This window comes from Alosa pseudoharengus, unplaced genomic scaffold, assembly GCF_046254945.1.
Source record: "Alosa pseudoharengus isolate Yale_2024_CS ecotype anadromous, Long Island Sound unplaced genomic scaffold, YU_APseudo_1.1 YU_APseudo_1.1_scf_8, whole genome shotgun sequence".
Lineage (NCBI taxonomy): Eukaryota > Metazoa > Chordata > Actinopteri > Clupeiformes > Clupeidae > Alosa > Alosa pseudoharengus.
The window spans coordinates 30,173,240-30,185,565 of NW_027468870.1; the positions used below are offsets into that span (position 1 = coordinate 30,173,240).

General features: G+C 44.2%; 1 protein-coding gene across 3 annotated transcripts in view; it reads right to left on the reverse strand.

Moving 5' to 3' along the window:
- The window catches only part of LOC143112539 (protocadherin alpha-C2-like), a 47,309-nt gene that overhangs the window by 3,633 nt on the left and 31,350 nt on the right, over positions 1-12,326 (reverse strand). For 2 of the 3 annotated variants that reach the window (XM_076274805.1, XM_076274804.1), the window contains exon 3: positions 6,738-6,823. In XM_076274805.1, coding sequence (XP_076130920.1) covers positions 6,738-6,823 — 86 coding nt within the window. Of the gene's footprint in view, positions 1-672; positions 780-6,737; positions 6,824-12,326 lie in introns of those variants that run through there. The other variant, XM_076274806.1, reaches the window with a different exon arrangement.

Sequence of the window (12,326 nt, forward strand, 5' to 3'; positions counted from 1 at the left end):
GAGAGAGAGGGAGGGAGGGAGAGAGAGGGAGAGAAAGATAGAAAGAGGGAGAGGGAGAGAGAGGGAAAGAGAGAGAGAGGGAGAGAGAGAGGGAGAGAAAAATAGAAAGAGGGAGAGAGAGAGAGAGAAAGAGAATGATAGATGGAGAGGAGGGCAGGGGAGAGGAGGGGAATGAGAATCACAGCAAAGATGAAGGTGAGGAGAAGAGAGAAGGAGATAGAGAAATGAGAGAATGGGGAAACACAGAGAGATATCTTGTTACTAAAAAGCCAAATGAACATCACTTTTCACACAACATATACATACAACATATGGAGGGATGTATAGATATTTATCTCCAGCTATTTTTTTCTCATCATCTGCTTCATCTCCCATAACCAGTGTCCATCTGTGGAGACAGCTGCAAAGCACCAAGATCAACCTCCACAGGAGCTGGAGGCTTCTCTCTCTCTCTCTCTCTCACACACACACACAGACACACACACACACACACAAAGAGTGAGAGCTGGAGGGAGAAGGGCTTGAGTTAGACACAGCAAGACTTCTGGGAACAAACGAGGTCACACCAGAAAAGGCACAACCTGCTGTTTTCCTTCTCTCTTTTTTATTTGTATATTTTTGGAGGGGAGTGGGGCAGTGGAGGTTGCCCTAAATTAGGAATGTTGCAAACGTTGACTGGGACAGTAAAAGTCATCCATGAACCTCATTGTCCTGATGAAGCCTTTTATATTCACACAGCGGGGGTCCTGCCTCTGTGTCGAAAGCATTCATTGACGTTTCTGAAGGGGGGACAGAAAGAAAAAGGGAGGGAGAGAACGAAAGACAGAGTGAGAGTGGAACAGCGAGAGAGACAGAGAGAGGGAGAGAGAGAGAGGGAGAGAGAGAGAGAGAGAGAGAGAAGAGAACAATCTTGTGTACTTTGTTCTCTACAGAGACACAGAGACACTTCTCTGAACTCCCACCAGTTTGCCTGTTTCTCTGCTTTGACCTACTTTCCGCCCAGTGTTTTATTTAGATCCAACTCTGGTCCTGTGAAAATATTCTGTTTGTGTGTTTTTTTTTCTCCCTGTCTGTAGGTTAATACTGCTAGCTGGCTTTCACATGTTCACTACCTAAAAGGGACTGTGAACAACCCTGCTTGTTCTACTGTGGTGGAGGTGGGGGGGGGTACGAGACTAGCAACGGTTGCATGCATGGATTTTCTTGTGAGTGAGATTATTTCCTGCCAGCCAGCATTATCTCCAAAGTGGTTCTGCTGGCAAGCACGTCAAACTAGTTTAAAAGAGTGCTTAGAGTTTTAGTTGGGAACAGTATGAAACATGGTCCAGACACTGGACAAACTTTGGCCATCAAAACCTACAAAAACCCTACTGATTATGAGTATAAATAAATAAATAATGATTCCATCTGATTAGAACGGTTTCTATTTAACACCACTGGTGCTTATTGACCCAGATGTTTTGAAGATGTTTGGTCATTAAAAAGTTGCCGTGGCACTCATTTGCATCTTATAAGAATGCCATTGTTTCCGAGAATGGTCATGTAGCCTTGGGCAGTTCACCCAAAATATGCCAAGTCCTGTTAGTTTTACAATGTCCTACAGAAATGTTTATGATGGTACTTTTGGGTTGGAAATTAGCCCAACTAACAATTGGGCAGTCATCTGTTTGTGTATGTGCCTATATATATATATATATATATATATGTGTGTGTGTAACTAAAAAATAATATAGTTCAATAAATTGTCAACTGTCTCACTTTCCTCTAGTGTTAAGGTATTTTTGGCGACTGTAGAGCTCCCTCTAGAGTCGCAATATATTTATATTTTACTCTGCTGTTGTAAATAGCAAACTTCTCGTGACTTATCTCCTCTGTACACAACGAAAATGCTTTTGTTGTGGAGGTAAAGGGTTAACAACAGGTAAAAACTATCTCCAAAGAGCTATACTGACAAGGTAATGTTTTATGATTCTTTACGAGATTTGGCGGGCCGCCGTTGTGTGTGAGAGAGAGAGAGAGAGGCCTGATCCTGATGACTGTCCTCATAATTCTCACATCAGTTTGTTGTGTATGAACTCTTTTGACCCCTTGGTTGCATTTAACTCTTGTGACCCCTTGGTTGCAAAGGAAAGCTTTTACTGGAACAGGCAGCCACAGCTAGAGCCACACACACACACATACACACACACACACACACAGATGCCCATATACACACAGAGGCACTTCGCACACACTTTGCACGCACAAAGAGGCACTTTGCACAATCCCCGGGGCTGGCTGGATCTAATTTGACTGGAAAGGTCAGATATTGTGGCATAAAGCAATAAGGTCTAGTCTGTGCTGGGACAAAATGAAAACAGTGTCCCAGGCGATGGAGTGTCGCAGAGGAGACCCATGTGTGCCCGACTTTAGTCATTCCTCACTTCATTTCCCACTTCCCCGCAGTGATTATGATAATGGCAGAGCTTTCTGAGCTAGTGAGAGAGAGGGAGAGTGAGGGAGAGAGAGAAGGAGAGAGTGAGAGGAAGAGATTGAGGGAGGCAAAGACAGAGAGAGAGAGAGAGAGAGAGAGACAGAGTGAGAGAGAGACAGTTGGCAAGGGTTACATTTGTATTGCATGATAAAGTTAAATGTGATTTGCAAGGGAAGGAGTTTTCATAGCAGCTTCAGATGAATGGACCTCCGGAGGCATTCTTAGGCAGGGGTGTGTGTGTGTGTGTGTGTGTGTGTGTGTGTGTGTAAACACATGAATATGAATATGTGTAATTTTGCGCCTGTGTGTGCATGTAAGTATATGCGCTGTGCTGGAAGTTGCGTGTGGGATTAAGTCAGCTGTGAAGACTTCCTCTCCACTCTGGGTCACCACTGGGAGGGCCAGATGAGACAGGGGTAAATGACCCAGAGTCCAGCGCCAGCTACAAACTCACACTCACATCAGCTCCCTCCACCACTGACCCAAGAGGAGAGAGAGGTTTTATGGGGAAGGTTTCACTACTTTTATTCATACATTTATTCCTTTGTTCAGTCATTTATAGTGTAATGTGTATTAGTATTTCTGCATAGATTAAGCATATTTATGCATTGTGTAGGATATATACAGTAAACAGTGTGGAAAATGCACTGATCAGATGAATCTAAAGATTTAAAGCACACTAACATATGTGCAAAATGTGGAAGGATAGCTATGCACAATTCAAATATTGGCCATGTTTTGTGGTTCAATGAACTATTCAATTATTGCAATTATCTCTCTCTCTATCTCTGTTGTTTAGAGTCTTTTTGATCATTCTTTACAACAACATACGAATGTATTGCTACACTGCTCTGTGAAAAGTACATACTGCCCTTGTTCACATAAAGACACTTGCATACACACATATCAGCAGCACAAGCTGCTCCGCTCTGCGGATGCTCGGTGATGGAGGTGAGGGTATCCAGGTTACCATGGTAGCCTCCTGTCTGTAGGTTTTCCCTAAGTGTTGCCAGCCCCATTTCGAGTCCTACATTCTGACTTTTCTTTCTTTATATAAACCTGTGCCACTCAGTGACCTACAATTCCTGTGCTGTATGTCCCATGGGACAGGCGAGTGTGTGTGTGTGTGTTTGTGTGTGTGTGTGTGTGTGTGTGTGTGTGTGTGTGTTTGTGTGTGTGTGTGTGTGTGAATGAAAAACACCTGCATATGAACCTTGACTGCAGTCTTAAACCAGAGTGCTTCTGGGTAAGTGATTATAGATATTAAACAATTGGGAGTGAATGTAATAAAAAGAGGATGGGCAACTTCATGGTTCAGCTCCCTTGTCTACCTTTCCCCCTTCACTTCCTCCCAACCTTTCTCCTTCTCTCACTCTCTGTCTTTCTCTTCTCTTCCTATCCTCCCCCTCCATTGCTCTATCACTTTCATTCTTCCATACCTCGTATAAATGGTTACCATGGAAACTGCCTCCTCTGGTTCAGCTCGCCAACTCTGTGCTGATAGCGGATAGTACCGCTGCAGCAATCTTTCTCTCGCTCTCTCCCCGCGTACCCCCCCCCCCCTTCTCTGACTTAAACGGTGTTGCCTAGCAACAAAACACACAGTGTTCCCTGGCAACAAGACCACCTCGGGGCCCTGCCAATCCTGACGATCCCTTTTTTGGTCTCCAACCCCCAACATCCCCGCGACTCTCGTCTCTTCCCACGCGCTGTTTTCCCATCGTTCCACATCCCCCAAATCGCTGGCAGACTGTGGCAGACTGTTAATCTCCGCCGGTGAAAATTATGTCTCATTTCAGTCTCGGTTTGCGGCATATTTTGCTCCTTTGTCTCAACGGTCCACTGTGAACCCGCCCTCTCTTTCCCATTTTATCTATTTACCTTTTCTACCTTCCAGGAAACCAGCAGTAGGGAGCATCTCCACGAGACCCTAAATTATACCCACAGTTCAAGTGCACTTCCTCTCTATGCAGTATATCACTTCTAAATGCACACTCTCTTATTCTCACCCTAGTACCACACCCTAATCCACACCGCAGAGCTAATTGAAATTACACTCCAAATGTGCATTAATCCCCACTGTTTTCAATGCCTCATATACCCCTGCTTTCTTAGTATTGGAGGGTGTGTTAGAGCTAGACCTTGGTCTGTGATGCCTTCAGAGGTCTTTTGTGAACAGAGAAGTGCATCTGTGTGCATAACTGCAATGGATTTTCTCTCAAACCAGAGTGGAAGATTTTCATCTGCACCCAAACCCTCTGCAAGTAGGTATGAGGAAATCGATAGATCCTCCTATCTCTCTGTGCCATTACCTCTTACTGTGAACCACTCCTCTCTCTCTCTCTCTGCTTCTCGCTTTCTCTCCCTTTCCCTCTTCCTCTATTTCACTCTCTCTGACCCAGTCCCCCATCCCTCAATCAGACTGTCAATGTGACGCTCATCCACCACCCAAGAGACCCACAACTTTATTTGACTTCCTCTAATGGGATGGGAAATCAATTGCTGCCCCATCAAAGTCTGATCTCTGATGAGAGTGGCTTGGCATACACTCGCATAACCATAGCAGTCCCCTCTCTCTCTCTTTCTCTCTCTCTATCTCTATGGCATCAGTATAATTTTTATTTTCTTCTATCCTATTCTATTCTTTCATTTCAGCTCTCTACCTTACTCCCTATCTCTGCCCCTCTAATTCTTTCGCTGGTTCTTCTTAATTCCAAAAAGAAATCATTTCTAGTGTACGGGGCCAATTACATCACCTTAATTAAATGAGCATGTCTGAAGTTGATTAAAATGTCTGTGTGTGACCTCTCCCCTGGCCACTCTCAGAGCTGGTCAAAGTCAAGCTACAATACTTCTGAGCCGGTGACTCTCTTAACACAGGCAGTGACCCTTATGATGAGGCCAAAACACCTCAATAAATACTTTCTGTGACACGGGGCCCACACTGATTCACTGAAATCAATGGGCACATCACTGTGTCTGAAGTAACGGAATAGAGGTGAGAACATCACAGCCACCTGACATAAGGTCAATGAAATTGAACCAATCATGGTGTGTCAAAAGCCTAAGAGACATAGATGGCCAATTGAAAGGCCAAATCTGCTGACTGATCTACAAAGAACTAGTGAATAACATAACTAAAAAAATGGCAGGTTTAACGCTTCCTGTTTACATATTGTGTCCACTTGAACATTACGGTTGTATTCTTGGAGTCAGATACATTTTCATTTCACACCTACACCGTCACAGATGGCTCATCAGCCACAGAAATGGCAAATATGGCTTTCTAGACAGCTAGACTGTTTTTCTGCTCTAGTCAAGCTGCTGCTTGCTCACTCCCAGCTGCTGCTGTGGCATTTAATGTCAACAGGAAGTGTAGCCCTGCCTCTGTGATTTCTCCACCGTCATCAGAGGCCTCAGCTGGGCCACAGAGCGTGTCAGTGAGTCCCCCCTAACAGGAGAGAGAGAGAGAGAGAGAGAGAGAGAGACTCCCTCTGCACTCTTCAACCCACACAGACTCACATTTATGCTTATGGTTACATTTATACACATGCACACACACACCCAGATGTACACAAACATTCTGCACACAGACACAAACACACCCATAAAGTAAATTAAGATGAATGATCTCTCTCTCTCTCTCTATCTCTGTCTCTTTCTCTCTCCATCTCTCTCTCTCTCTCTCTTTCACACACACACACACACACACACACACACACACACACACACACACACACACACAAACAAACTGACTCATTCATGTCTGGTCAGGCAGAATTACTCCAGCTTGACCTGGTTTACTATGGGGTGCCTGGTTGGAGTCTGAATGGATTCAGGTTTGCATTAACGTTGCTGCTACTAAAACCCAGTCTTTTGGACAGGACAAGCCAGGCCAGGCACCACTTTGGGTTCATCCCCTCACAAGAAGTGCAGTGGAGCTTCATAATATTGTTGTGTTAGTCTACATATATGCATCCAACTCTTTGTCACAGACGTCATCTTAACATTTCATGTGAATACATGTAGTCAAAAGGTGCAGTGTTATTGTAAGCGCCACAGAGTGCAAAGACTCACTAATGTTTCATGTTGACAGGACATGACAAAATCTTGGGTTCCTCCTTCACTGTAAAGTGATTTGGGTGCCTTGATAAAGTGCTATATAAATGCAAGTTGCTGTTGTTGATGTTGTTTTATATTGTTTAGCAGATGTTGGAGTGATTGTAAATGCAGTGTGTGTGGACGTCCTAGCACACTGTCCCACCTGCAGCGCTGGAGACTGTTGGCCAGTTCTGCACCAGCATCCCCTGGGCTCCCTGGATCACTGAAGCCTCCTCCATTTGAACCGAGCTGCAACAGAGAGCAAACACCGGGTCAACCAAAGACCACAGGCAATTATACTTTAATAAATACTGACATGGAGTGTGGTAAGAAATATGTCTGTGAAGTGAATAATGATTAATATTACAGATCCCTTGTTTGAATTATTCACCATTTTTTATCTTCAAATGAGGTGAAAGATGTTCTTAATAAATCTTGGCACTGATGCAGTAAGTCATAATATATTAATATAATAAATATATAAATCATCAAAATGGGTGGATAATGAAGTGAAGTATTAATACTGTAACTTAAAGTCATCGCAAACACGAAGGCATTCAATGTTCTGATAATTCCAATAAAAATGTTCAGCCCGGTTTGATTTTTTAACTGTATGGTTTATCAGATGCAGGATAAACTACCTTTCAGAACTCACAGAAAAGAAACATATACACACTCACAGACACAGACACACACTCATACATAAGTTCACACACATCTCTAATTATCCAATGATTTCCTTAAGGTGATTATCCAGGTTTTAATCAGTTTATTTTTGGAAAACCTAGAGGCACTGAAGTGAATTTCACACGTGTCTAAACAGCATTTACTGATATACTGTCTGGCTAGCTAGCTAGATTTACAGGAACACCGTGTACCATGTGTGTGAGTGTGTGTGTGTGCGTATGTGCGTAGTTTGTGTGCGTGAGTGCATGCATGCGTGTGTGTGAATGTGTGCGTGCAAGCGTGTGTGTGTGTGTGTGTGTGTGTGTGTGTGTTGCTGGCTATGCTGAGGTGCATATCAGGACGGTGTGAGCTGATGTGTCCCTGGTGTGTGTGAGATGACGCCCTGAGTAGCCCTGGGTTATTATGGTCTGTTTTTACATCACTCTGACTCCCATCACACGTGTTGACCGAGAAGCAGAGTGACAGAGCAAACATCCGACAGACACAGAGGAGCTGACAGCTGCCGAGAGAAAGAAGGAGAGAGAGAAGAAAGAGAGAGAGAGGAGGAGAGAGAGAGGAGGAGAGAGAGAGGAGGAGGAAAGAGATAAGGATAAGGAGGGAAACATACACTATCGTTCAAAACTTTGGGTTAATTTCGTCATTTCCTTCTTTTCAAAGGAAGATCTAATTTTGGACATTAAAACAACAGCAACTCAATCAGAAACATAGTGTAGACATCAATTGTAAATGACTATTGTAGAAGAAATTTTTAATGCAATATCTAAGTGTACAGAGATTCATTATCAGTACCAATCAGTACCAGTCACATTATGTTTGCTAATTGAATTTTATCATTTTAAAAAAGCTAGGTGATATAATGAGAAAACCCCTTTTGCAATTATTTTATAGCAGCTGAAAACTGCTGCCCTGATTGAAGAAGCAATGCAACTGGTCTTCTTCACATGTGTTGAACATCTAGAGCAACATTTCTAAGTGACTCCAAACTTTTGAAAGGCAGTGAAAAATAGAATGAAAGGATGCGGATTAAAAGAACAGAGTGGGAAAAAAACAGAACTGAGAGGACGATTAGCATTCCAGAACACAGAGAACTGAACATGGCTTAAATCTCACAAAGACATCCTCTGTGAAGAGCTCTACAGGGGTTGCTCTCTGTTAGGGCTGCTTGGCCATATTTGGATATTTACTCATTGGCCAACATCTGCTGGTTGTATCTGCTGCTAATGTCTTGCACATGCTGCAGAAAAATTTGCTTCAAGTACTAAAGGAGGGAATTGAGGTCATGTTATGTCGCAACATTGTGTTTTCGCACAGCACAGGGTTTCACAACTCAGACACCAAACAGCTCTCTGTTAGGGCTGCTTGGCCATATTTGGATATTTACTCATTGGCCAACATCTGCTGGTTGTATCTGCTGCTAATGTCTTGCACATGCTGCAGAAAAATTTGCTTCAAGTACTAAAGGAGGGAATTGAGGTCATGTTATGTCGCAACATTGTGTTTTCGCACAGCACAGGGTTTCACAACTCAGACACCAAACAACTGAAATGGACAAGGTGGCCAAGAACAGGATCGTGAGATGAGAGATGTTTGTGGGAAGGATTACTTGATTACTTCCATGTGATAGCTTGTTGCGTGACCTGTTCAGTTGGAAGTGTTCCTGCTCATCATCTCATTTGAGCAGGATTAAATGTGAGAAACTTACAGTACCCCCTTCTCTCATTCTTATCTCTGCCTGTCTCTCTCTCTCTCTCTCTCTCTCTCTCTCTACCACTCTTTTCTCTCCCTCTATCCCTTTCTCTATCCTCCTTTCCTCTTCTCATTCTTCTCTCTCTCTCTCACACACACACACATTCTATATCTGTGTACTGTATAAGCATAATGGGTGCACTGCATGTTCTGTAAGCGTCAAACAGCAGCGAGCTTAGAGGGGCCTCTGCATTGCAGCAGAGGGTGTGTCCGTCCAACTAAAGCTCAAAATCTGTCTCCCTCAGACACTCAATGCATGGATGTGTATGCCTTTCTCTATGTGTGTGTGTGTATGCCTGCCTCTCTCTCTCTCTCTCTCTCTCTCTCTCTCTCTCTCTCTCTCTCTCTCTCTCTCTCTCTCTCTCTCTCTCTCTCTCTCTCTCTCTCTCTCTCTCTCTCTCTCTCTCTCTCTCTCTCTCTCTCTCTGTGTGTGTGTGTGTGTGAGTGTGTGTCACATAGCATAGCAGATGACTCTGGAATGGATGTGGCCTGTTCTGGTTCTGCTTCAGTCAATCTTTCTCTTTCTTCCTTTCCTCCCTCCCTCTTTCTCTCTCTCTCTCTCTCTCTCTCTCTCTCCCTCGCATCTCTCTCTTTCTCTCTCTCTGTCCATGTCTGTTCATGATATGTTCACAGCAAGAGGGGCAAAACTGCCTTGTAAAGAGCATATTTATGTGTGACATTTCACAATATGGTGCATTCAAAAAGGTATGAACTGGTAAATACTACAGCAGTGGTAGTTTACCAAAAGTTCAGTGTATGTGAGTGAGTGAGTGAGTGAGTGAGAGAGAGAGATTACCATTATGGTGTGGTAGGCCACTGTCAAGCCAGTTCCCGACAGGGTCAGTGGTGGGGGAACATGAATAATGCATAGTCTACACAGCTGTCTCTTAAGGCCGGCCTTCACAGCAGCTGAGGACAGTACGGCTTCGGCCCTGGCATGGCTCAGGTCTGTCTCAGAGTCAACTACATACACATACTGCCACTAACCACCTGCAAGCAATGAACAATAACAGCTGCTGACAATGGGATCGATCTCAGCTTTTATGTTTGAAGTATCATCTACATCATTTAGTCTAATCAAAGTCTAAAAAATCAGTATCCAATTTATTCATCTCTGCACTGAGACGGCAGGGGTTAAATGCTGTACTTAAAAGCTCTGCCCTTTTCCTGCATTACCATACTCATATATCTAATGATGAGTGCATACTGATGCATTTCTAGGGTAACACAAAGTTTCTGATGCTAAGAGTGTTATTTGATTATGAGAATATGAGGGAATGCTGAGAGCAAGGCAGGGGGGTCTGCATGACTGAAAATGTGTTTCTCTATGGGGAGTGCTGATCCAAAATGTCCTCCCTTATATCTGCTAACACCCTCTCCAAATACATAGACATCACACACACACACACACACACACACACACACACACACACACACACACACACACACACACACACACACACACACACACACACACACACACACACACTCACACACAAATACACACCACACAGTTTCACCCAAAACTAGCCCCAGGGTTGATGCCCAAATCGCAGTCAACTGGATGAAGCAGTGAAACAGACAGTGACCTGCCTCTTGGTCAAACTGAGCGTGCGTGCATGTGTGTGTGTGTGTGTGTGTGCATTCCCATGTACAAAACTACAATATTAAACTCAGAGTTGGTGAAGAGACAGAAAGAGAGAATAGCCATCACTGATATTCAGACAGGAGTAGTGTTTGAGAAAGTGTCATCTCTTTTGGCGTAGCGTTGATGTGCCTTACGTGTGAATGGTGGGACTGTTTTCTGTATTGTGTATGGCACAATAGGTTAGTGGTTGTACAAAATGGGACTGTTGATATGTAGGTCAGCAGGTGTTCAGATTGGTGATGTGGATTCAGTCATAAAATGTATGTTTGTGTTTGTGTTCTGTCTGGTTCTGTGATTTGTAATCATTTGTGTATTCGCAGTCACCTGCATCTGTGGTTTAGATGGTTTGTTTGTTTTTGTTTGGGTGTCTGTATGTGTGTATGTGGGTGTGTGTAATACAATTACTGTAATATGGAAATATTATATCTTAGTAATATGTAATGTGTGTTGTGATATGTAATGTCACGAGTAATGTGAGTTTTGATAATGTTTCATGAGTGTGTGTATTGGCATGTCTGTGTGTATGTATGTGTGTGTGTGTGTGTGTGTGTGTGTAAGTGTGTGTGCATGGGTTAGAGTGTAGCTGTGAAAGCTCCCCGTCGTTTCATCAGCTCACTTGTCCTTCATGCTTTGTGCTGAAGGTCTGCGTATCTGGGGGGACTGCCACTCCGAATGCTGATGACCTATATCTCCCAGATCACACACTGCAGTGAGCCAAGCTGCCGGCTAACCACCATTATAACACTGCCCCGGCCTCCATTTCCCTCTCCATCTCTCTCTCTCTCTCTCACTCCCTCTTTTTATTTCTTCCTCTCTCCATCTCTCTCTCTCTCTCTCACTCCCTCTTTTTATCTCTTCCTCTCTCCATCTCTCTCTCTCTCTCACTCCCTCTTTTTATCTCTTCCTCTCTCCATTTCTCCCTGTCTGCCTCTATATTTCATTCTCTTTTCCTCTGCATTTCTCTCTGTCTGTCTCTCTCTATTTGTGTCCATGCATGTTCATATCTCTATGCCACGGAATGAGTCTTCTCTCTACGCCTGTATGAGGATTTATATGTGTGTATTATAGATATGTGTATGCAAAAAGAGTGTGCTTACACCCATTTGCTGTTTTTTGTGCATTCTGTTGATGTGTGTGTGTGAGAGAGAAAAGGACAGAGTGAGAGAGAGAGAGAGAGAGAGAGAGAGAGAGAGAGAGAGAGAATGTGTGTGCTGTGTACGTGTGTTTGTGTATGCAGAGACATGCATCCATATGTGTTTGTTTGTCTAAGCCTGAGTAGCCTTGCGTGGGCTGATGTGGGGGTCAGACAGATGCTGTGGTGGAGCTACCGGTGGTCAGGGAGGCTGCTGCACCACCCCCCCCCCACACACACACACACACACACCACCCCAGCCCCCACCCCCCTCAATGCAGCTCTCCACAGCGGCAGCACTGCAGCGATTTTTGTCTGCAGGCAGGACAGGGCTGCACACACACACCACACCAGCTGCCTGCCTCCACCCACGTCTCCTCCACACACTCACATCTGCACTGTCTCTCACAGGTCCCCAGCACACAGGTCTGGGGCCAGCAGCTGAGTAACACTGGAGCAGACCTGGCCCTGAGCTGGCTGAGATATGGCCCTGAGCTGGCTGAGATATGGCCCTTCACTGCAAAAACTAAAATCTAACC